Source organism: Homalodisca vitripennis, chromosome 1 (assembly GCF_021130785.1).
Source record: "Homalodisca vitripennis isolate AUS2020 chromosome 1, UT_GWSS_2.1, whole genome shotgun sequence".
Lineage (NCBI taxonomy): Eukaryota > Metazoa > Arthropoda > Insecta > Hemiptera > Cicadellidae > Homalodisca > Homalodisca vitripennis.
In genome coordinates this window covers 157059677-157086509 of record NC_060207.1, presented here as the reverse complement: position 1 = coordinate 157086509, position 26833 = coordinate 157059677, and the positions used below count along the sequence as shown (strand labels likewise).

The window sequence follows — 26833 nt, the reverse complement described above, 5'->3', positions numbered from 1 at the left end:
TTATTTTTTTTTACTCTGGCAGTAAAGCAGACCATTTTACTGAATGGAAAAACGCTTGATAATGGGCCAGCCCTTTTAAGTGAAAAAGACTGCACAATTTTCCAGGATCGGTAGGTACAGGATTAGTGTAAAATGTATTAGCTTCACAATACATAAATTGTTGTATTTTTTAAAACCGACAGAGAAACGTGAAATAATATTTCTTCATTTATTAAAATGTGTTTCTCAACTTTTTCCCTGGCGTACCACTTCACAAGACAAAAATATTTTGCATACCCGAGAAAGTTATGTTTTCGCAGCTAATAAAAATTGAATACCTGAAGGAATACTGTGCACCGAGTGGAAGAGTTATAATTTCACTTATACTACAAAGTAGTATTATTTCAAGTCATTCACTTTGTTTTAATTACGTTAAACTAATAAAATGATCTTGTCCTCGTTTTAACGTCTTGTTCACTTGGTCATCATATTAATAATAATAATAATAAATTCGTTTATTTGTCGTAAAACATGTTACATGCATTGACAAAGTCTAATTCAGCTACAGACTAAGTAGCATTGTCTCTAAATAATATTTAATAAGTATAATACATAAATATTATATATATAACAATATAAGACATTAATTGTCTAGTTGATAATTATACTAGTTATATTATGAGTTTATCTTAAAACAATCATTAAAAGTCTATTTTGTTAATAGAAAAAAACTCATCAATATTATATAAAAGGTTTTTTAATAGCTATTCATAAAGTTTATTTTTATAAATTTTAAGAGGGTATTTTTCTATCAAATGTTTCAATTTGTTATACACCTTCAAGCCAATTATAACATGACTATTCAAAGATTTGCTCAGTCGACAATATTCAATTAACACGTTGACTGCCACCAAGGAATATATTTTTGCTGTATCTGAAGGCCAAGGACTAATTTTATGAACTTCCTCTGTGCGCCATGAGGACCACCGGTGGCTCTCAACAGGTGTACTGAACTACGCCGTGAGGACCACCGGTGGCTCTCAGGTTATACATTTTTTAAACTTTTTTCACAGTATCTGTAAAAACATTCCAGCAATTATATTTATACTAACTGATAGCTTATTAAATGAAGATAAAAAAGGTCATATGGTTATTGGATACTGTTTTTACAACTCAAAATAAATTAGGCTGAAAAATTGGGTTTGTTTATTGTGGTTTACACTATAGGAATAGACTAAGTAAAAACCCAGTTGTACAAGAACTACTGTTTTATAACATGAGTAAAAGTTAAAAATTATAAAACCTCTATAGCCTTGAAAAATTAGATTATAATTAAAATAATTGAATGTAATAAGTACATCATGTTTGTATTCAGAACTTTAGATTACACACTAATATTACATGAATGGGCTTTTATGGGTTGCATTGAAACAGTTCAAACAAATAAATACATTGCACATGACACATTTTGTGGTTACTCTCTGCACTGTTTCTGGGCATGTTCACGACCATAAGACTTTGAGAGAGTTTTGTAGCAGTTGCCGCATCTCCGACGTACTGAGCGTTTAGGACCCTGGATTTCGATAAGCTTATGTTTGGGAGTTCTTGCAGCTTGAGGTTCATCTTCCTCTCCCTCTTTGGTTTCAATAAGAGAATCTGCGATTTCCTGTCTGAACTGGGTGATTTGCATTTTCTTTTCATTCACAATGTTGTACAGAAGAAGTGAGTTCACCACTGCTGTGTTTAGAAGTAGTTCAAACAGTACTTTCTTATACCATTTTACGCAGCGTCGCAGAGGTCTAGAATATGAAGCCATTTGATCAGACAAATCTATGAAGGATTCAAAATGGCCTTGTTGTAGTCAACCACACATCTTGGTTTTATTTTGATTCCTCGCCTTTGAGGAATCTCAATACATTCATCAGTATGCTGTGTGTCGTTATCATCATTACTTCTCTCTTATCTTTCCATTTTATCACGACGACATTGCTATTGCTTTGTTTCCCCACATCATCACCCTTGTTTAGCTTTGCATTTGCAATGCATGCTGGGATTCCTCTTCCGTTTTTTTACGAAGTGTTCCAACTAAATGAGTGGAACGCTCTTTCAAGGTATGGGCTAGAGCTATGCTGATGTACCATATTGTCAACATACAGTGTTCGACCAGCATCAAGTAACGGGGAAATCAACTGCATCACAATGGCCTGAGCAAGACCAACTCTCCTTCCTTCGGATTTACCTGTGTCCACCTTAAAATTCCAGGTGTAACCCTTTTCAGTGCATAGCTTAAAGATCTTAATGCCATAGCGGCTGGCCTTGTTAGGGATGTATTGTCTAAATCCCACCCTGCCACGAAAGGGAATCAAAACTCTCGTCAATACAGAGTTGCTGCTGAGGAGTCAGAGCAGATTTAAATTTTTCATTCAGGGAGTCAAGTATATTTTGTATAGTTTGTTTGTTTCATCTGCATTTGTATTATCGCTGAAATGAAGCATTCTAAGTAACAGTTCAAATCTGTTTCTAGGCATTACTTTGCACATTTCATTTTTGTATATGTTTTTTGTGCTCCAATACAAATTTAAACTTGGCATTTGAACTAACCCCATCCATATTATGAGACCAAAAAATTGCTTAATTTCCTTTTCGTCTGTTGGAAGCCAGGATTTGAGCCGAGACTTATCAAAAGGTACACCAGATTTAATTGTCTGCTGTTGCATATAGGTTTTGTTTGCAGTGCAATTTCTGTAAAAAAAGAGTTGTCAACAAAGACTTGGTTGTAGACTTCAAATGGGGAAGCACCCTCAATTTTGTCCCTTATTTCTTGTGAGATAAGAGGTAATGCATTAAACTCGAATGATGATAAGTTGTTTTGGTTAGTATTTCCCCCCCAGGTCAAGGCTAAGTAATTTGGTTCAATGTTTTGGTTTACCTGTTGGATTCCATTGTCAGCTGTGGGTGTGGGTTGGGCTGCTGCTGAATAAGTTGGTTGTGGACGAGCTGCCTTTGGTCCAAGGTATTCATATCGTTATCACTGTCTTCACTACTATCCTCTGAAGGAAGATATTCAGGGTCCATATCTGAATCATGACCTCCAAACAATTCACTTGATTCACTACCATTGTCGTCAAATTCACTATTATCCTCCTCTTCAACACCCACTGGCTCTGTACCTGTACTCGCAGGTTCCTCTAATATTCTGTACACAAAATCCCCTAAATCCTCGTCATCATGTCTCAATCGACCCGCACTCATTTTTGTAACAGCACTAAAACTCATCTAGACAAAACGAATAGAACACGAATTAGCTGGAAACTAGATATAGAGACTTGGCTGTGCCATGAGAGCCACTGGTGGTCCACACAATAAAACAAAACAACAGGGTGACGAGAATTGGCGGGAAATTACATAACCAAACTAAAACAGCTGGTTAAGTTAAAAAAAAACCACTCAGATGGAAGCAGAAAAAGATTTGCCCAGGCCATGAGAGCCACAGATGGTCCTCAGCTACAACTTTTTAATACAATTGGCCTAGGACCGAATCTTGTTGATTATAATACTCAGGAGACCGTATTTGATCACATGGGATGTATAACCAATGATAGTTCAGTTTATGACGTTCCTGGCCCAAATGCCATTGGCCTCAGATGTAAAACCAGTGAGAGCCACCGGTGGCTCTCATGGCGTCACGTATATAGAACATAGTGAGAGCCACCGGTGGTCCTCATGGCAGTCAATGTGTTAAAATGTTATTTTTGTTTCGTGTGTTATAATTATGTGTTTGTGTATGGTTTATTAAGTCCTTATTATTTAAAATGTAAACAGATAAGTCAAACAAATATAAATTAACTATTGTAAGTATTCCTTGGTTAATGAAAACAGGTTTACAATGATCAAGATATTCAGCTTTACCAACAATTCTAACAGCTTTCTTTTGAAGCACCAGTATTTCCTGAACTCTAGCACTATTTCCCCACAGTATTAATCCGTATCTCAAAATTGACTGAAAGTATCCAAAATATGCAGTCCGAACATAATTTTCACTTATGCAGCAAGATAGACGTCTCAATAAAAAAATAATTCTAGATAATTTAGTAGACAGAAAATCAATGTGAGGTCCCCATGAAAGATTATTATCAATATGAATTCCTAAAATTTTGATTACACTACTTGATTCAAAATTAAAACTATTTTCAGGAATTGATTTTAAAGTAAACAAAATGTTTTGAGTTTTAGTTTCATTCATTAAAAAACCGTTTTCTTTAAACCATATTGATGCCTTGTTTATTGTGGTGTCGGTTAATTTCTTTAGTTCATTCAGGTTATTACTACTATTGAAAAAAGTTGTGTCATCAGCGTAGAGAAGCGTATTAGCATCAACAGCCAATGTTATATCATTTATATATATGATAAAAAGTAAGGGTCCAAGTACAGATCCCTGAGGGACACCGTACTCTATTTTGACTTCCTGTGACCAACTTCCTTTGATGTATACTTTTTGTGTTCTATTGATGAGGTATGATTTTATAAAATCAAGGGCACTTCCATGAATTCCATAATGCTTTAATTTGGCTAAAAGAGTACTGTGTTCTACACAATCAAAGGCCTTACTCAGGTCACATAAAGTGGCCTGAGCAAAGGCCTTATTTTCAAAAGTTGACAGTATATTTCGTATTAGCTTGTCAATGGCATCAATAGTGGATTTACCTCTTCTGAAACCAAATTGTGATGGACTTAAAATTTTATTTTCTTCTAAATAGTCACTTATTTGGTCATAGACCAGTAGTTCTAGTAATTTAGACAAGACTGGGATGACCGAAATTGGGCGGTAGCTACTTGGATCATTATAGGGACCTTTTTTAAAGACTGGACAAATTCTGGACACCTTCAGTTGCTCCGGAAAAATACCCTGACTCATACACATATTGAAGCAAAGTGTTAGTGGCTCAACAAAAGTATAAATCAATCTCTTTAACAGATTATTGGATATATTGTAGATGTCATTACTATCTGAATTGTTTAGTCTTTTAGCTGCATCAATTGTGTCAGATGGCTTGATTGATTTAAATGATAAAAATGATGAATTAATACAATTAGCTTTTAATGAATTTAAACTACTATTAATAAATGTACCGGTTTTCACTTTAATTTTTTTTATTGAGTCAATAAAAAAATTACTAAAATCTTCTGAAGTAATATCAGTTTGAAGCCTATGGGGTGTACTTTTACTCTTGCTTTTAATTATTTCCCATGCAGCTTTATTTTTATTGTTGCTGGTTTTAATATACCGTAATTGGTGTTGTGATTAAGTTTGGCGTTTTTAATAGATAATTTATATTCTTTTTTTAGGTGGTTAAAAAGTTGGAGAAGTTCATTCGAAGGCTCCCTAGAACTTCTGATTAAAGAGTCAAAACATAACAACTTTTCTTTCATATTCCTTAATTCACTAGTGTACCATTTATATTTAAATTTACCACATATACCACCAAAGTGGCCTCTGCGTATCACTAATAGTAAGCATACCATGGCATACAATGGTTGGGAACCATTGATCTAAACTACTGAAACCAAAACGTCAAACCAAATTGTATTATAAGTATTTCAAATCATAGTATAGTTCAGTGGCTTTTATATCTAAAAAAAGTAATAATTGAATTCTTAATTAAAAATCTATTTAGGCTATGTATATTTATAAAATGTAAAAAACAGGGGTAGATTTTAATAATAGCCTACACTTGTAATTTGGTGGTTTTTATCAATTTGTTTGATTGTTTTTATGCGATTGCATAATTAAATATTACAATTTATGTAACTTAACATATGATTTGAAAATAGTAATTTTTATCGTAAGCATTATACAGGTAGACTAAGTATGATAACTGAACCCAGTTTTTATATCAATATTTATAAACAATAGAACTAAATTGTAACCATTGATATAGACAATAGATACTGATGAATTAATTTGAGAAATGAATTGACTTATATTATCATCTGTATCAATGTAAACACTTTTTCAGACAGTAAACATAATATTTTACTTTTTAATAAGTGAATTCGTCAAATTCAAAATGGCAATCAACTTATAAACTGAAATTGCTTTAAAAAATTATAAAATGTATTTTTCTTGACTTCCAAGATATTGGTGTTGTATCAAAAATCCCTTATGTGGGCAACCATAGTCACAGACATGTGGAAGGTATATTTTGGGTTGAGTGAATATGGTTTTGTGCATTTTACCATCCATCATAGTGACAACCTTTTAGACCCAGCAACTGGTGCTAATACTCAAGACAGTCATGTACGCTTGTGGAGGAACAAAGCTTGTGAAACGAAGTTAAAAAATCTATATAAAAACGGTTCCACTTATACTCTGTTCCAATAGACAGCAAGAAGTAACTTATTTTTTGAAAAACTGAAAATAGCAATGAATATGAAGAAACCATGTCATATATTCCTAGATATACATGTGGGTTTGATTCCTGGTAACCTATGGTGAGAACTCTTTTTTCATTTTACAAAAGTGGTTGCTAATTGCTATCTAAGCAAGCTATAAATGTTGTGAAACTTTTCTAATATGTAGGTTTAGGCTATATTAGTTTTATTATTTTGTAATCTTATTAAGAAATTTATGTTATTACATAATGTAATGTATTATTTTTGTTGTTGATGTGTTATAATTCTCGCTGCTTATTTTGAATTTGGATAATATAATGAATCGTTTGATAGCCTAATAACAATAAAACAAGTGTATGCCGCTTATTAAAGTCTCTCCCAAAACAGTGCAACATTTAGTTACTTTTTACTATTTTGAAGAATAAACATGTCAGCTTGTGACAAAAATAACACATATACATAACTTTTGTACTTAAGGCCATTTCTCAAATACCACATACAAATGATTTTACTTTGTTTAATTAATTTTGAACAATTTTAATACATTAAAAAGAGTAGCAATAATGGGTAGGGACCCGGTTTTTTTATATCGAAGAATGTAATCATCGATACCTAATATTCGCATCTCAAATCCTAGACTATCAATTGATATAAAAGTATCTATAGTCGCCTCCTCAATAACAATCATAAGTTTTAAATTTAATACAAATTTAATATTTACAGTGACCAAACAAATTATTATAATCAAAATTATGAAAACTGATGACGACCATATTTGCTCCTCTCACAGTTACAGTTATTTCTTTCCCACAAATTTCACATAATGGGTTGGTTATTCGGTACGAGTCCGACATGTTGAAGCCACTAAAAACATGTCTTATCATTTCAAAGCAATGTCGTGTAGTTTTCTAAAATTGACTGCCATTTTTAATAATAAATGTTACTTAAATATAAAATTGAAATTACCGTACATGTATTATTTGAAAGTGTTTACAGCTGTTGATATAGATTATTTAAGTTAATTATTCAAAATAATTAATCAGTATCGATTGATTATATAGATGGTTGTGATTAAGTAATATCGTTTGCTAATTTCGATATAAAAAACCGGGTCCGCTTATCGTACCCTACCCGCAATAATTAATAGTAAATAATTAAAATTAGCCTAGAATATGTTTTTTTTTTTTTTATTGTTTAAGTATTTCTGATCCATAATTTGGTACTCTAATTCGATTATGGTGGTGGCCGCTTACTATATTGCACCCGAATATATACCTCTCAGGCCTATATATTTATTTACAAATTAGGTTTATTGAAATCTAATTGAACTTTGAGATTTTGAATCAACATTGCCTGAACAGTTCTCATAAACCTAACAAAAATCAAGTAGCCCAGAGCTAATAGTTCAATTTTGCATACACAAGGTTTATCTAGCATTACAATTTTATTTAAAAAAAATAATAAACGAGGAATTAAAAGAACCACAAGCACTAAATTTATATTTAGAATTTTATCTGTAAATTGTACGTTAATAAAAATACTGCTCACCCCCATTTGTAATCATTTGTAGCATGTGTCACAAAAAACAAATATATCTAATAATTTTCAGAAAATGAAAATATTAATATATAACGTTAGGTTTAGCACTTTATTAGTATCTGCTGGTCCATCAACGATCTCATTCTAATCTGTTCCGCCTACTGCCAATATCAAAATCCAGCAGAAGCGCAGCCAGCAGACGACAAACTTATTTTGGGATTTCGTTTCATGCATTCCACATTGAAATCAGCTGTTTATACTTAATAATATCAGTATAAGAGAAGTGAACTAATAAGGTCCTATCACCAAAGCAAAGAGAACACTTCATAAATTATTTGAAATAATTCATAACTATAAAGAACGGAAAATAGTGCATTAAATTAAAATTCGTGTGTTCATGTAGTACCTAATTGACTTATGATTAACATTTATTTCATATTGTAACTTCAATAAACTTACATCAACTATCAAGAAATTTTGTAAGATGTTTCTAAACTGTTTACAGACATCTCATAAACATTATTTCAATAGTTTCCTATTAGTTCCACAGCTGTGCGATTGATAGTCATGTACTTTCATTTTCTTGATTTTAGACAGCACAGTTCCTGTAGTTGTGCACTGTCAAAGGAATCCACCCATCTGTGAAGGATTTGTATTAAACAAGAAAGAGTGTAATGAAAAATACACAGTGTCCGTTTCATAAACGATAGTGGTATTCCTGTAATTTTTTCCCTCCTATTTTTATTCCTTTTTACTTCCTTTTAAAGTATTTTCCTGTAAAACATTTGTTAAACCAACGATGTTTGTTGCATGCAAATTTTTATATGTGTAAGAGTGTTTTTGGTGTTAGTTATGATGAATGTGCAGAATCTCCCATATACGCGATATGGGGCACACTAACAGATTCTTAGGGGAGGAAATTTGGCTGCTTTTACTAAATAAATTTAATTTTTTTTTACAATACCATCAATATTATTATATTTAGTAATGTATTTTGCTTAACCTCAATTATTTGTTTCTTCAAAAATATGTTGTTAATTTAAAAATTATTAATTAAATGTATGTATTATATATATATATATATATATATATATATATATATATATATATATATATATATATATATATACTAAGTATGTATACATACTTAGTATAAAACGATTACTGAGAAATATATTACCCAAGTCTGCCCGGAACATAATCAAAACAAAACAATCCTCCGGACACAAGACACCCTGTGGTTGTTGAATTCTACTCTAGTGTGATTTGGACGGAAACAGGTTAGGTTGTTTCTTCCATACTTTTAGGTTAAAGTCTGATCTCCGTATTTTTATTTATCTGTCACTTCAATCATTATTACTTACAATTTGTTTCCTTTTTTTAGTTAACGTTACATTAATAATTCATGATAGAAATGAAAGGAAAACGCAAAGGTGTTTCAATGAAAAATAAAAAATCATGGAGAAAACACACAGATATAAAAGACGTGGAGAATTTCCTTGATGATCAAAGACTAGAAGAACGTCTTGGGTATGTAAGATTATCCACTTATAATTTAAATAGATTATTAAACTTTGATGTAATATTGTGTTGTACAATGGTAATATAATTGTGCATGGTATTAATAAATTTAATGACCCAGTTAATAAGTTGTATAGATTTAGAACAAACATAGGTCTAGGTCCATTTATTAATTTAGGTAAATGTCAAGTAATGGCTGGAGGGGTAAAAGGTGAGTATCATATTATTTACCTATTGCTATTTTCCTCCTGAACAAAACAATATATGGTGTCAAGGGCTGATGGTGATAAATAAAATAAGTTTGGAACATTAAAAGTGAGACTACTTTTGTCATGTGGAGTAATATTTCCTTTTTCAACATCTATTCTGGGTGCTTCATGGTTTTGTGATCGTGAGTCAAATTTGTATTGGTTGCTGCTGACGGCAGCCATCTTAGGATACATAAAAAATTATTAATGCTGAAATAAGGAGAATTTAAACCAATTTCAAGACGTTTTTATTCATTTAGACCTTCTGAGATTAAAAGTCCATATCGCCAGGGCCGCATTTACAAATTCGGCACCCCTAGGCCTACAGACCAAAAAGCGCCCCCCCCCCCCCCCCCCCCCCCCCAGAGGACTCTGATTACACTGACGTAGAAATCCAGTAAACTTCTTAATTACGTAATTTTGATGAAAGATAATTACAATAGTATATTTATATATATATATATATATATATATATATATATATATATATATATATATATATATAGGAGTGTTTTGAATAAATAAAAGCAATGAACCAATGAATGAGTCAACGTCGCACCCAGGACCTAGTTGATCTTGGCCACCCGCCCCGCCGAGTGCCAACACCACCCGCCGCCGCAACTTTCTTCTTTTGTGTACTTTAAAATTTATGCGCCCCCTAAAATTTTGCGCCCTAGGCCTGGGCCTAGTGGGCCTATAGGGAAATGCGGCACTGCATATCGCCCAGACACATCGGCCATGTGAAAAACATCCCTTGATAGGCTATAGTAATTATTACTAAAATATCAACTTATAGATGCTCTGATCACGAACACCTCTGACTATTACTGCTAGCTATTATACACAACTTGACAAAGCAAACTTCTAAAATTCATTACTTGTAATTTTCATCCCCTAAAACCTTAACTTATATTGTTTTGTTCAGAAGATGATTGCAATAGGTTAATAACGTGAATCACGTTACTGGTTTAGATCAAAATAAATTTTGAAATTATGCAAACAAATTTAACCATACTTTCTGCAAACGAACAAATAGCGTAAAAACACCAACACAAGTCTAATAAATAAGCAAAACTAACATAACCATAACTTCTTAATTTTCTATGTACATACAGTCTGCTTACAATCGACCTGGTAACTTCTGATCACATTAGAATGTCTTTTCTTTATTTAAAATAACAATATTACACACCAAACTCATACTCACACGCTGAAAAAACATGAACAATTAAAAAAGAATAAATCAATTTCCTAATATTTTAACTGCTCAAGTAATCAATACGTAAATAATTTTCAAGAATAATTAATGGTATTAGAGTTAACGCGCTTGGTAGAGTAGTGGACACCATGGTTATTCATGAGGCAGTGAAGGCTATTGCATGGGACGGTATTGGTACTGTACTAAGCTGTTCTGATCACAGAACCCACAGATAAGGTATCGGACACAGAATGCTGAAAATCATAGGTAACAAGAAGCACAATATAAAATTTAACCACAACATGACATTTGCATTTCAATTATTAAAAACATAGATATTTGTTATCTGCTTACCCTTAGAAAAACATACATATTTTTGTTCAGGAGAATGAGCAGAATACGTTAAAACATTAAAATGTTGATTAGAAACTGGTCATCTGACAATCCTGAAAGAGATGATTCCATCCTATTCACAAAAAAGGAATTTATTATGATGACGTTTATGAAGCATTTTGTAAGATGACCGAGCCACACCTCATTCAGCAATTAAGACACAACAGGAATAATATACACCATAGATGCACGGTTTGCTATACAAAGAATAATACAGGAAAATGAAGGTAGAGTTTTTGCTCATTCTCCAAAAGACAATACCAGTAGCAGGCTGCTTTTAAAGTGAATTAAAATAGGCCTGTCATTACATTTTGAAATTATCGGCATATTGCGATAATCACAATGCATGCTGAGAAAAGTTATGTTTCTGTTTGTAAAAAAGATTTCTCAACATTTTTGAGCCTGTGCAATCATGTAGTAAGTTACGTTATTTATCCAGATTTGTGATAATATGGCCTATTATAATAACTTTAAACACTATTTTTCAATAAATTAATTTTTATACATTAACTTATGGTCTTTTAACTGAGGTAAACTTTCTGTGCCGTCTGGTAAATACATAATATATAAAAAATCAACACTAGATGTTTGCTGTAGTTGCGTTTTTGGTTAGCTAACAGAAGAAGGTGCAATAGATAGTGTCCAAGCTTGCGATACCAACCTCAGCCCTTCAGTAGTGGAATTTCATAAAAGCACCTCGTACATTCTTTTATCAGTTTACAATCAGTTAGATATGTACAAGTATGCCTATTTATAATGCTATCGTAAACTGCAGAATAATTTTCTTTGGGTCGTTAATAAAACTCTAAATTTTAATATTTCATGTTTTAGAGGATCATTCAATGAGAGAAAGGACAAGGATATTTTTGTTGATGACAAAACTCCTGATACTGAACTTTCAGCAAAGATTAGCAACAAAAAAATCAATGCTTCTCAGCCACTCAGATGCTTCCAGCTGCTCCAACCGTGGACTTCTGTCCCAGATCCCATCACAAAAAGGTAAGCAAAGCACTATTAGATCAGGTTACATTACATTATAGTGTCATACAAGTGATTTTCAGATTTAACTTAAAAGTGCTTGAATTATGGGCTGCTATTCTATACAATTTTTTATACAACACTGTAGAAATAAAAAATTAAACAGAACCATGCCAACACTGTGAACACTGTTAAAACCATCTTCTTATTTTAAATGCCTTATATCGCACTTTGGTTACCCATTGACTGTTTATTTTAATGCTGAAGTCCCTATCCTTTCTCAAAGGCCAAAATTTTTAACTGCTGAAGGCTTGGCAGCAAAAAAATCCAGGTTATTTGAGGTATGAACACATTTATACAAGAAGTAACTAAGTTAACTGATCTATGTTATTTTTTTCTTTAGGTTTAGAACCTAAAAACCATAGATTTTATAATCTCTTCATTATATACATCATCATTATGGCACAAGTGGTGATGGCCAGAGTAAGTGAAAAAATGCAGTTTGTTTACACAATGCCACTTGAACTTTCATCCACTGTTTCTTTCCTACTTCTCTCACTGTAGTCTGTGTTGGTTCTTTTATTTATTTAGTTACAAGACTAGGGCCCTTTTTTACCTTATGTAATTTATAACATACATTCAATAATACCTTTAAAATTAAAAAAGTTAATAAACTGTGGTAAGAAATATAAGAATTTTAAAAATAACTCAAACCCTTAATTAACTATGAATACTTCTCTTTTCTTGAAAATGATCTAATTATACATAATAAAAAAATCATATATTTTAAACTTCAATCATAATTTGTTATATGTTCCTCTTTTTGCAGGAAAGAGATTTGTTGTAGGTTGACATTCTTATGTCCGAAGCCATTTGTAAATAATCAGATATTTTTTAGTTTAAAGTGCAGGGTATTGGAGTGCTGAATTCAGAGAGACAGTTTTTCTTAGCACAGATTAATCACATTCTATATGAAAGTTTGTATTATTTGGTTGAGCAACTACTAACATTTCAGTAGATGCTACATATGGTACTATATAAGACCAATGGGGTGGATTGTAGAAGTATGAATCCACAGTTTTTTCCTAGTGAGTACCTATTAGTAATATGATGGAGCTCTATAATAGTTTTGAGAAATAAGCATATTTCAAGTAAATATTATTTCAGCATTTATGAACCAAACTCATGCCATCTTTCTAGACAAAGTATATTGCACTTTTTGTATGATAGAAGCCTAGGCTTTCAAATGTAATTTAAAATAAGCATTAACATTTCGAATTAGTATAATTCACTAAAAGGACATCGCTACCTGCTTTATGGGGCAATTCGGGCACACTTTGCTGTTTACACCACAACTTTACATACATATCCCCTCTGTAAATGTGATCCAATACAGTATGTGTTCCAGCCAAAGACTACAAAAAAACCAATACATGGACCATGTTAATAACTGGTGCCCAGCCTATATAACTGGCATTGCAGCAGCTGAATCTATTGTCTGCCATTTTTTTGTAGATAAGAAAGGCTAAACTATGCTCAGAATGGTGTATAGTGTTAATGCTCTTGTTTCAAATAACTCATGATCTAGTCTACTGAGAATAAAGATAACATTTTGAAACTGTGCACACATAAAGCTGATAAGTCATAGACAGTATTGGTACCATTCGACAGCTAAATAAAAGTTAATTTATATTTTAAATAGTCACAAAAACTGACTGCTCCCATCATAGTAATATGACTGCAATTTTAGCAATTATTTTACCTGTTTATATTGACAATGGTTTAACACCTAGGCGCCTACTAAACTATGGTTAAATAACTGTGTAGCTGTAATACATGTATTTAACACCTTCTCTGTGTGTTTATACTGAGAAATCTTGAGTACTCTCATTCTGACTCTACACCATAAGGCCAACGTTTTTTTCCGTCTGCCATAGTCAACGTGTTAAACGGAAAAATTACAGTTACTCCTGGTCGCAGAAAGATAGGATAAGCAGACAGTTTTACAGTAAACTGTGCACAGTCATCTTAAGATAGGAAATACTGGCCAGGCTTCCATCACACAGTACAGGTGCTAGTACTAGCAGAATGGTCTTAACATTTCACTCCTCTGTTGTTTTTTCCCCTTGTTTATTCTAAATGCAGAATTAAACAGCTTTGTTTACTGCTGTTTATATTTTTTTTAATTAACATAATATAAATAAACTTTTAACACTTTTTATTTTTATTACACTATGTAGTTTTAAAATATACTGTACATAAAAATATACACTACAATATTTTTTTTTTAATCATATATTGAATTTGAACTATTAGGAAATGGTTACAAACCTTCATCATTGCTACTATTTTTAAGGGAATTAGAAAATGGTGTTCTAAAATGAAAATACTTTAACATCAAATACATATACCTCCTTGTATAATATATGTAAATACAACTTAACCCTTTCCTGCCCATAGGCTCCGTATGGATTCAGTTTCTTTCTGATTTTCTATAGCTAACATCTGAAATATTACAGATTTTAAACTCTGGGGACGGGTAAATTTGATGTTTGGGTGGGAAAATGATTTTTTTCATGTTGGCAGACCTGTAAATTCTCAAAAGAAATGGTTTTGTTCAGCTGAACTCACAGCTACTACATCAACTGCTGGATTCATAATTTTCAGAGATAAATTAGTATTATTTACTATTGTTATGGAAACTGGGAAAAATTATTATGATGTTGCCTGGTATTTCACAAATGTATTTACTTACATAAAATTAAGATAAGTGGTATAATCTTTTGTAAAACACCCAAAGTATAATTGAATCCGTATGGATTCAATAGGCATGACAAGTTCATTGTTTTATGGTAGTGAAGTTCTTCCTATGCCTGTAAGTGCCATATGGATTCAGTTATTTTGTTCAAACGTCATGGTTCCTGCTGTACCTGTAGGTGCCATATGGATTCAATTTGATTTACCTGTGACTAGTGTTTAACTGTGTATATTGCAATTTGTAATAATTTTGGCCAGTATTGTAAATAATACATTGTTCAAGAAAATACAAAATGTTATTGTTATTATTCTCCTATGTATCTAAAAGTTTATTTATTTTTTTTTTTTAATTAGTGCCATATGGCACCTATGGGCAAATAATTGTGTAGTGACAAAGTAATTGATATTGGATACTTGTGTTCCTATAGAATCCATATGGACACAGTTTCCTAAATGTTTAAATTGTAATGGATTTTCAAAATAATTAATGAAAAGTGTTTATTCAAAGTATAAATAAAAGCATTTTTACAGAAAAATTATTTTTTTATTACTTTTTCATAATTTGGGCATGAAAGGGTTAAGGACAATTAAAATCAAACAATATCTTGATTTATTTTTATTCTGAATTCATTTACCTCCTGACAAAAGTTTCAAGCCTGCAAGTTTACATGTTGTTAGTGTCCATTTTTTTACTGGTTTCATGAGTCTAATAGTAATTGTTTATACTACTATGTCAGTGAAATTATAAATAATGTCTTTTTCTAATTCTTCAGGGCCGATAGTCTTTTTTCCAATTCAGGAATTCTTTTTCAAAGTAATAAGATCTGCACTCAAACCAATAAATAATTAGTTTCTTGAGTGTTTTACATGCTTTTATCCGTAGGTCATCAGGCAGGTTGTGAAAATAAATATCTCCTTGTAGGATGTCTTTTATGCAAAGAGATGTGGGAGCTGACTGAAGTTGTAGTAATTTCTTGTGTTGTACCTAATTGTGCATGTCTCAGTGTCTTGGCTGTTCAGTAGACAGTATGAATGTGTTACTTCTCAAATTGTGTAGTAACACTACTGTTAAAATCTTTAATTCCTATTCTGTAACTGTCTTGATAGTACAGATCTGATAAATGAAGAAATTGCATTTGTTTGTACTATAACTCTGTTTAAATAAGTGCTCCCAGTTAAGTAAGCGGTTCTGGATGCCTGTCCTAACTATATATTTGAATCTTCGTGTAAATTAGGTTTCTGATCTCATTTTTTTTTGCAGAGATGATCAGTATAAAGCTACCTAGCATGTCTTTATGCCAATTAAAATGCTAAGGTAATTTTAGCAGGTTCAGTTGTAAGTTGCAGTCCATTTTTATTCTCACTTTTAGATCTGAAAAGTATTTGTACAGTTTTGTTGTTGTTTAGTTTATTTTCCCTGCAATATTGCTTTGTCATATTGTAAGCAATGGGTATATAACCACTCTTAATGTGCTTTCACAGTAGATTAGATTGTTTACATTGTTTTTGGCATTGAATATGATTTCAGAAATCGTGTCAGAACTAAAGAAGAAAGAAAGTCTGCAATTCGCAAACTGATTGAAGAGACAAAGAGGAAGAATGGCATTGTAAAGAAAAAGGATTTAATTTCAAAACAGTCAAGACAAATAACTAAAGCCTTGAAACAAAATGTACCAAAACGTGGAGAGTTTAAAGAAGACATCTGGGAAAATGATGAAAGTTAGTATCTACTTCAAATCTGCCTCAGTATTAAATTATATTAATTAATTGTATAGGCTACCCAGAAATGTAGAATGTTTGAGTTTAGACATTGGAAAAAATAAATAAAATAATTTTTTTCTTTTCACTATTTAACAAAATAGCATTGAAATTTTGATGCTTAGGTTTTATTGTAATTTAAACATACATTTTTCAAGTCAATCAGGTAATACACTACAATAATGAAGTAAAGGCTAGTCAAATAAAGTTAGATGATTTCTTTATAAATGTCAAATGCAAACCAATATTTTTATTGTACTTTCTCAATTTTATCTGTAATAGTGTCTAGATTATAAAAATAACCTCTTTACTCATATAATCCCTTTCCCTTCGAAAAATGTACCTAACTCATTACTATTTAATTAGTTGAAATAGAAGTTAGCTTATAAATATGTTAGTAAGTTTTGAGATGGCTCCAATAGTTCCATATAACTTTTAAGTGGTTGAAACAGTTTATTAAATCAATAGTGCATAGTGTATATTCTTTACTCCTCTGTCTTTGATGTATTTCAGATTTGAAGTGATGTCAATTTGATGAGAGTGGCAGATTATAACGCCAATTTGCTATGTGTCACCCCCACGTTGGTTGCGATAATTTGCTGAAAGTCAGTTCTTAAGAGTTATTGACTCACCATGTAGTTGTACGCCCCTTGTCACCAGTGGCACGTTGTTGTACCATGTTGCTCATCATGGTATCGGTCGCCATCTTGCCCAATGCTAGCTGTATTCCCTCGGTATTACTCAAAAATTATTAGATTTGAACGTCTCTGGTGTTATCACCAGAGACAAGTCTGTGTGTATGTCAGGGTTCCAAAATATGTTAAGTAATGATTACAAAATTTAACATCACTCCACACTTTTTATAAAAGGGATATTTAAAGAAAGTCAAACCAAGTGACCACGAGATTAATTTATTAAATGTCACACTCTCAACACATATTATAATTTCACTCACCTTGCAGTGCTTTGATAATTTTAAAAGTCTAAACAATATCCCATCCTTGATTAAATTTCAATATACTATACAACAGATCATTACTATCCCAGGAGAACTAACACAACCTCCTTGCTTCGAGTCTGGTGAAAGAAGAGCGAATCTCCGTATAAAACGACGGATACTGACTCAAAACAATACTCATCCCCTCTCTCGTTCAAATCAGCGTCTTCACGAATAAATTTAATTTAATTCTTTTTTTTATAATTGTCGAAATTTATTACGTTTACTATAATTAATCAATTTAAGTATTTCTATTTTCTTTTTATTATTTTTTCAAAGCTTTTTTATTTAAATTTTTGGCAACATGTGCTTTATGACGTCATCAATATACAAGTCATTCATACCACAATTGGCTTTTCTGCATAATTCTATTTAATGTTTTTGTAAAACACGAATTTTGGTTATGTTTACTTCATTTTAATTAATCAAATCTTTTCCCGAATAAAGTTCAATAAATTTCTTCGTTATTAAATAAATCTCAATTCCGACAACATGTGATTCACTGACGTCACAGTCTGCCGATTCATTGACGTCACAGTCTGCCAATTCCCCGCGAATATTCAAATGTCGTAATTTGACCTGTTACATCTTGATTATTCCAATTTCAAGTTACATGTTTTGAGATTATTCTTTAAACTACAAATATTGGTTTTTAATTTCAGAAAATCCTCTTGGAGATGGAGAATGGCTTGATGAGGAGACTAACCGCCATGTGCTGAAGAGTATTGGGAAGCTTAAGGTCAGGCCATCGAAAACTTATGCCAAAAACCGGTCAAAAGTGTTACCCTCTGGTTTACCAGCTACAGAAGCCCCTCATCCTGGTTTATCATATAACCCTAGTTTTACAGATCATCAGGATTTGCTTACAAAGATTGCTGAAAAAGAAATGAAACTGATGAAAGAAGAAGAACACCTCAATAGGGTCACCTCAAATATGTTCTCTAAAGTAACTCCTGAAGAAAATTATGTAAGTTACATTCATTGATAAAATCAGGATGTTTAATGTTTTTCCAGAATGTTTAATGCATGAATTAAACATGTATTTTATATTTACATTGTATATTTTATTTATATTTAATACAGTCTGCATTGTTATTTTCTTCTAATCCAATATATGTTTGTTCACAGAACCTGTGGATGTCGGAGATGTCTCAAGGTCTAGACAAGACTCCCGGGAGCGATGACGATAATGGTGGAGAGTACTCAGCAATAAACCCACCCACTTCATTTTTGAAGAAAAAGACACTGAAAACCAGAAGGAAACTTAAGGAAGCGAAGAAAGAAGCTCATGAGAAGCAGAAACTTAAAGTGGAAAAGAAAAAATCAGCTGATATTTACAGGTTTGTATATTTCAAATAGAAACATATTAAACAAAAATCCTCCCTTATACATTTTACTAAATTAGAAATAATTTATTCTTTAATCGCCTTAGAACCAGGTGACACTATTCTGGTTAACACAATAACTAGGTATCAGTCTACTGCTGCTATGATTTTTACTTCTTTACACTCATTGTAAATGTAAAAGAAGTTTTTTTTTTGTCTCGTTAACAGAAGTAATAATTTAATGTAATGTATTTAATGCCTTAGACTTTTCACCAAATGCTGTTTCGAATAACACTGTTATTGTTGTCACCCATGTTATAAAAATTAGTAAGAGAGTTTTATACTTTATTTGTTTTTGTTCATATGACTTATATTTGTATTATTCATATTTTTTTGTATATGACTTTTTTTTATTAATTTTATCTGAAAGTAGATAACATATGAATACTGGTTATTGAATTAATTAAAATAACAAAATTATTTTCATAGATGTACAAGAAAAGGAAAAGCATTTTACACTGTAAATGTTTAAGTACATTAATCACTGGTGATCCAGGCATAGGCTATAAAGTAATAACAAATATTTTTACTCAAATTCTAATAAACAAAATTTACGCATAGACCTTTTCTTATTTAGGAAATCCCTTCTGGGTTATACCCCACTGGTCTCGAAAGCTTAGAAAAATGTCATCTTGGTTTCTAAAGTTGCACTACAGCAAATAAATAGCATAAATTGAAAGAGCCTGTTAAATGTAATCAACTATTATGTGTAATTGTTTTATGACAGCACTACCATGTTTCATTAGTTTAACCATTAATTTCTTTTGTTTTGTTTACATCTATAGTCTTGAAATCATTGAGTAAGCTTAATAGTAACAACACTTCTTATTTTAATATTTTCTGCAACCGCTGTTGATCATAGAATAAGAAAATATTGAGATAAGAAAATTCAAAGTTTTAGTTAAAATAAACTTTTAACTGCACAGTAAAACCTCTCATATCCGACCATGACGGGACTGAGCCATGGTCGGAACAGCCAAAAGGTCAGATATCGGGAGGAGCAAAAACACCTTTCCTAAGTAGAAAAAATTACACGTATGCTAGTACAATAAGCGAACAACTTTAATTTACTTGTAAATACCAGCATTCGTATGTTGCTAAATACATTTCAAATATTTACAGTTTTTAAATTAAATAAATGAAAACGTGAATAAAATGTAAGCATGTGTACAGTACCTTATCAAAAGAATTCAGTAATGAATTTTTGTTTCAATTTTGTTAATCTTGATGTTTATGAAGTGTCCTTTCATTTTTTTTTTGCCCACAATACATCCATTGGAGTTGCATTTGGATGCAGCTTGATGTATTTCAGCGCAACATTGAAGGCATCGTTAGCAGTAGAATGACTCACTACGTTGTCACTTGTGGTTTCCTCTTCAACCGAGTCAATTTCTTCTTCTTTGGCTTCGTTCTGCTCAATAGTAATGATTTGGTCGTCGCTGAGATCTTCATTGGCTGTAACTTCTGAAACATCATCTTCAACAAGCCACTCTTCTACATCTGTCATCTAGAGGTCGTGCTGAAACACTTGTAGATTTTGTAATGTTTATGTTTTGTCTGTCTCAACATCTGCTTCTGTCAAAGTTGTTTCATGATCAGTTTCAGGTTTTTTTTGTTGCAATGATGATCAAATCTTTTTCCAAGCCTTCTCAAAGGTGGTTTGTTTAATTTCACCCCAAGTTGCAGCAGCAATATAGATGGCATCTTTTATATTTAAACATTGCATTGCCTCAAAAAGATTACATCCTTCTTTTGTTTTTCCACCAGAGAGCCAACGTAATTTCTTCTGTATCTTGTATTTAGCCACTGAATGACGCTCTGATCCATAGGCTGTATTAAAGATGTAACATGGGGCTGTAAAAATCAAGTCTGAACAGGCTCACCAACGGAGCACAGTCGGATCACCAGACGGTTGGACACTAAGTCGGATGTGGGAAGGTCGGATATGAAAGATTCTACTGTATGATTTAGTGAATATTAAGTATGCAGTGCTTTTGTTAGTACTGTAATTCAGATATTACAGTCAAAGTTATTGTCTAACTTTTTCTATAAATTTAAAGACTGTTATAAAACTCATCTCTTGATAGAAGCAGGCTTCTCAGACCTGTGTATGTATATAAATTCTTTATCAGGGAACAAGGCAAAATCAACTATGCCACAAAAAATACTAAAACCTGTTGTAAATTACAATGGCCTTTAATGTATACTTTTTAAAATATTTTCTTAATCGTAGCAACAAGGCAAACTCAACATTAGCATTGGAAATATACTTGCTTGATTGAAAAGTGCTGTTACACGTGCAAAGGTGTGAGTAAACTGCTAAAATGTCCCTCTTAAACCCCTTGAATGCTGTGATACTCTTGCAGTACTGACACCTCACTGCGGGGTTTTTTGCCACTTGCAACCAAAATTAATGTTAATCATTTTATTGGCAAAAACAATATTATACGCACTCTGAGTACTATTTATTTAGAGGGCCAGTTCCAGAATACAATAAGGAGTAATTAGGGGGAAACCCGTATTTTTTATATAATGGGGATGGTGGGGGGGAGGGGGGTTTGAAGGAACTAAAGATGGGTAGGAAATTATCTGTTTATAATTCTTTAGCAAGTGAAAAATAATACTCACAATGAAAAGAAACGTATTTATTTAGAACATTTGTTTGTATTTACACTTTGTAAAGCTCTTTTGAGTTATTATTCAATAATTTTTGAGTTCGTGGAATAGTGCAAAACACGGCCACCACACACAGCCCAACATCGCATTCAGCGCACTGGTAGCGCGATTCGCGGCGTTTCTGTTCTCCTTGTTTTGTGTTTTTACAAACGTGACAAATACGTTGTGCATTTTTCTTTTTTTCCGTGGATGGTACAAGAGATGGAAAATGACGCTGTGTTAGACGCATTGGATTATCAACCCACAGAGGGTCGGCCACCTTTCTGTTTTTGTCCGTGGTTCCAAATTATCAGCCATTATTTGGCGAACAAGCTCTAGGTGGAACTGCTGCAACGTTGGTTTTCTGCCTGTTTGACAAAGGTATATGGCATGTGCATTTAATATAGACATATCCAAAAAATGGAAAAAAAAGCTTCTTATACCATCGAGTAGTTTCGGCGTACACATTCTACATTGACGATCATCATGTCCGACCTGTCAACTGCTCCCATGTTTTGGTTGTAGTCATGAACAGATATGGGTTTCACAATGGTCCGCTTTTTGTTTTTCTGTCTAGTTTACCAGTAGATACCATCTCATCTTTGTGCTCCGATGTCAGCATGACAACTTCTCCGTTTATCAATCCACCTGACTGCTATACTTGTGCCATTATTTAGGCTTCCCGCTCACCTACTTCTAGCTCTTTCTGAAACTGTGGCATTCCAATCTTATAGATTTTACTGTCCCACAAGCATTAGTTTTGTTTTTTGTGCAAAAAATGTAAATAAGTCGGGACTGGAATAACCAGTTGTCAATAAATAAGCAGTGGCCTTTGTTGAGATAATTTTGGAGAAGAGTTGTCACAATTGCTCCGGAAATACCAAGATTTTCGGAATTGGAGTAGTCAGTGTCTTTCCCAGTATAAACAATGCTATCAAGTATGTAACCCGTCTCACAATCACATAACAGGAATAATTTAATTCCAAACCTACTTCTCTTTGAGGGGATGAACATTTTGAAGCCAAGCTGTCCTTTGAAAAGCAACAAACTTTCGTCAATGCATAGATTTCTAAATGGTTTGAAGTTGCGGGAAAATGCTGCCCTGAAAATATCAACCACTTCCTTTATTTTACTAAGTTTGCCATGAGCGGGAGGAAGTGTATTATCAGAAAAGTGCAATAAACGCAAAATAATAAAATACCTGTCTCTAGACATGCATTTAGAGACACTATTCTTATGAAGAGGGTCACTCGACCAATAATCTTCATGGCTATTTTTTTGTTATGTACCATCAACATTGTAGTAGCCAAAAATAACTTCATTTCTTTCTTCGTAATTGGGACCCACTTTTTCAATCGGAGAGTGTTCTGAAGGGGGGGATGTGGAAACAATGTACTCAAACTGTTTGTTTTGTTTCCAAAACAATTAAAATCTAACAATTCGTCAGTAATAATTTTTTCAAAGCAATACAGTTCAGAACAATTCCTCTGAAAATGTGTCTGAATCCACTACCCCACTTTCCGAATTATCAAATTCAAAAAACTTGTGGAATAAAATCAGTTGATGTCCATGAATGAGTGTATTTAGTTTTATTTATATTAACCCCTTCGTTTTTATTACTTTGGTTTTTTTGATTTTACTTTAGGTTTGAACAGTTTTTTTTCTCTCTAACTTATTCTTTTTTCTATTTACATTAGAGGTAGTTTTTTTTTCGTTTTAGAAATTACCCTACTCGGTCTCCAGGTAAATTCTGTTCCTCAACGATGTCAAGATCACTAACCTCCTCTAATAATAGTGTATTACAATCAAGATCCAAGTCGGATTCAGATTTCACTTACCGATAATGTTGGCTGGTATAAAGGGTCAGTATCAACAACGTCATCATCCTCTGATAAATCACTCAAATCCAATCCTATTTCAGAACTCGGCATTTCTAAAAAAATCTTCTAATCTCATACTCGCCTTCGTTATCCATAGACATAATGGTAGTCTAATTATCCAAACAACAACAAAATTAATGTCCAGTAGTAATACTATACTAGTAATTATATTTATATAAATAAACACTATATAAATAAAACACCTCAATAAGTCCGAAAACACATAAAAGCACAAGACAAGACCACTTCTGTGACTGACATTTGACAAAACTTATTCAGAACAGAAATGCACGTGGTTTTGTGGTAGTTGAAATATAATATATCAGGTAGCAGCACCAATCAACAAGAGAATAGTGTCCAGATAGTTCATATTGAGGCCGCTAGATGGTGTGGGCCCCTTTGTTCAGTAGTAGTGGACTACAACAAAGAGATACATCGTGTTCCGTACATTTACGGGCGTAGCAGTGAGGGCTCCGCGGACGAAAACGTATATGTACGTTTACAGCAGTCAAGGGGTTAATCAGTAAATATTTAAAGTGAGTTTTCTCTTCATTCATTATAAAAATATATTGCAAAATAATTCTACTCAATCGATGTTTTCTGATGTTTTTAAATCACTATTGTTTTATTTTAATTGATGTATACAATATGATAATGTTAGAAATGAATTATAAACTCTGTTGAATTTAGATTAAGATTGATGGCTAAAGAAATCAGCAATAAAGAACAGAAATGGGCAGCAGTGAAAGAGAAGAGGCAGAAGAAAAAAGCCTCTGAAGTGAACAGGACCAAGAAACTGGCAAAGCGGAAGTTTGAGGAGCCAGACATAGAGTTTAACCGACCCCATGAGATTGCAGGAAACCTTCGAGCTCTGCAACCCGAGGGCAACATACTCTCAGACCGATTTCACAGCATGCAAAAGCGAAATATCCTAGAAGTGACTGCAAAACAGCTCAAGTATGTAGTTAACATCATTATTTTGGTAATCATTATGTTCAGTACTTGTTATACTCAGGTTTCTTAAACTGAGAAGAATATTGTGTTGTACAACAGTTAGAGAGTTGAAAAGATTTCAATTGTACTTTTGCACTTACCACTTTATTATTATAATCAATTTCAGCGATGATTTGCGACATTTTGATTTGATTTAAAGTAGGAATGGGTCCTATTCCAATACCAATATTTTAAAATTATTTTATTACAAAATAATTAATAAAACCATTATAAGTGTTTAAAATGTGCTTGGAAAGTCTAATGATGTGTCGAAGCTGAATCTGGAATCCACTGAATCTTCAAATAAGTGTATTTGCAGATGACAGCTGATCGGCAGTACACAGATTACCAATCAATAAAACATGTACTTTGTGCATAAAAATGTGTAGATAGCTAAAATAATTACCATATTTTTCATAGTATGCTCATAATTTGTATTTTAGATATTTATGGTTGTCTATCACTGCAAATCTATTGCTTCTGTTTGCAGACAACAAACAATAGGCACTATGCAAATTACAGATTCCTAAAACTTGTTTTTGTTGTATTTTTGTTATTGTAATAGCTGTATTTGAAAATACATAGGGTAGATCAATTAATAAATTTGTATAGTTTTGTAAATAACATTTAGCTTGCTGTGTTCACATCTGATGCATTTAAGTACAGACAACTGCTACTTGGCAGTAAAGAAACATACATAATGCTAATTTTTGTTTTGTTATGATTTGTGTAGTTGTATAAATAAGTCCTCTTGAAGGATATGCATGTTTATATCTGAAAATGACATCATAGCGAATCATGGTTTGAAATTATTCCTGGCCACCTGTTGGTCAGATATGCTTTAACAATAATAAAACAAAACCATTCAGCATATAATATTCTTAGTTACAAATAATACAGGAATTGGTATCGAATTTAGAATCAAGATTCAAGACCACAGTTTGGTATCTTACTGGTAACTGACTGTACCTTGGGACACTAAAGTTCCATCTAATAATAAATACACTTTGCTATGGCTATGTCATTTCTTTACAGTAGAAGTCGGAGCATGTGGTCTTCCTGCAAAGTCTTTGAATGATCTTGGACTGGGAAGAAATTCTCTAAATGTTTAAGTGTGTCTCTAAAACTGCACAGGCTAGTAGATCTTAACACTGGTTACCTAGTGTGGAGTTCAATCGTAATAAGTGCTGGTCTAAGTGAAATGAGATTATCAAACCAGACTGGCAGAGAACATCATGTGGAGACTCATTCAGTTCTGTATTAATTCTCAAAAGTCTTCATGGGCCTCTCTCAAGAGTGATTCCATTGTATGCAAGTTCCCTTATTAATTTTGAAATTTCAGTTTCAACACATATGCTGCATTTTTTCTTTTTAACAATCAATACATGTATTTACCTTCATTTGAAATATAAACTTTATCCAAAGTCAGTGTAGTCGATGACAAAAGAGGCTCAGTAATGATAGACTAATTGGTTAATTTTAAAGAATTCATCTTTGATGAGTTAAAAGCACATATTATGTAAGTTTATGCAGATAATATTCTAATTTGAATCACAATTTTCAGGTGTCACAGAAGGAAAGTGAAGAAGTTTTTCAAACCAGGCCACAAAGTGGAAGAACCTATACTTAAGAAATAATGTTTATTTCATTAAACGTATTTGTTACTAAAAAATAGTGTTGTTAATACATTATCCAGAAGGAACCAAACTAATAATAAAACTACTGAACTTCAAACAGTGTTATAGTATTATGATTCTTAATTTTTAACATTTCATATGTTTAGTTGTTTTACAGATTATTGTTGTGTACCAGTATGTTCAAAAATATTATTGTAATAATATTCAAACTGGTCATAAGTGCACATTCATTAGCACACATTGACTATCATTAAAATGTACTCACATAAAATAAACAAATTCCAAAGACAAAAGTCTATCTAGAATAAAAACTGGAAGACATTTTTGGAATCAACCCATCTTAAACTAACAGACAAAATGTAATTAGCTTAGTCTTGGCTTCAGTTAATTATATTTATTTTTTAAAGTTATGCATGTTTCTTAAGTTTAAATACATTTTCTAAGAAATATTTTTTCTAAAAAGTAGTAGTGGTATTTAGTTGATAATATCCTTCTTAGTGTTGTTTTGTCTTCTTCACAACT

The 26833-nt window shown here is 32.4% G+C and overlaps 2 protein-coding genes across 2 annotated transcripts in view; one reads left to right on the top strand and one right to left on the bottom strand.

The window, feature by feature from the left end:
* Positions 1–8112, bottom strand: part of LOC124374636 (probable Dol-P-Man:Man(7)GlcNAc(2)-PP-Dol alpha-1,6-mannosyltransferase) — a 41032-nt gene extending 32920 nt beyond the window's left edge. Inside the window, exon 1 of the mRNA XM_046832819.1 lies at positions 7921–8112. Coding sequence (XP_046688775.1) covers positions 7921–7926 — 6 coding nt within the window. The 5' untranslated portion in view covers positions 7927–8112. The remainder of the gene's footprint in view (positions 1–7920) is intronic.
* Positions 8113–9151: 1039 nt separating this feature from the next.
* LOC124374609 (ribosome biogenesis protein NOP53) lies at positions 9152–26346 on the top strand. Its single transcript, XM_046832798.1, has 7 exons — positions 9152–9441; positions 12103–12270; positions 16535–16725; positions 18424–18728; positions 18890–19101; positions 24372–24638; positions 26239–26346. The coding sequence occupies exons 1-7, from the start codon at positions 9317–9319 to the stop codon at positions 26309–26311; spliced, it is 1341 nt and encodes a 446-aa protein (XP_046688754.1). The 5' UTR covers positions 9152–9316; the 3' UTR covers positions 26312–26346.
* Positions 26347–26833: the final 487 nt, after the last annotated feature.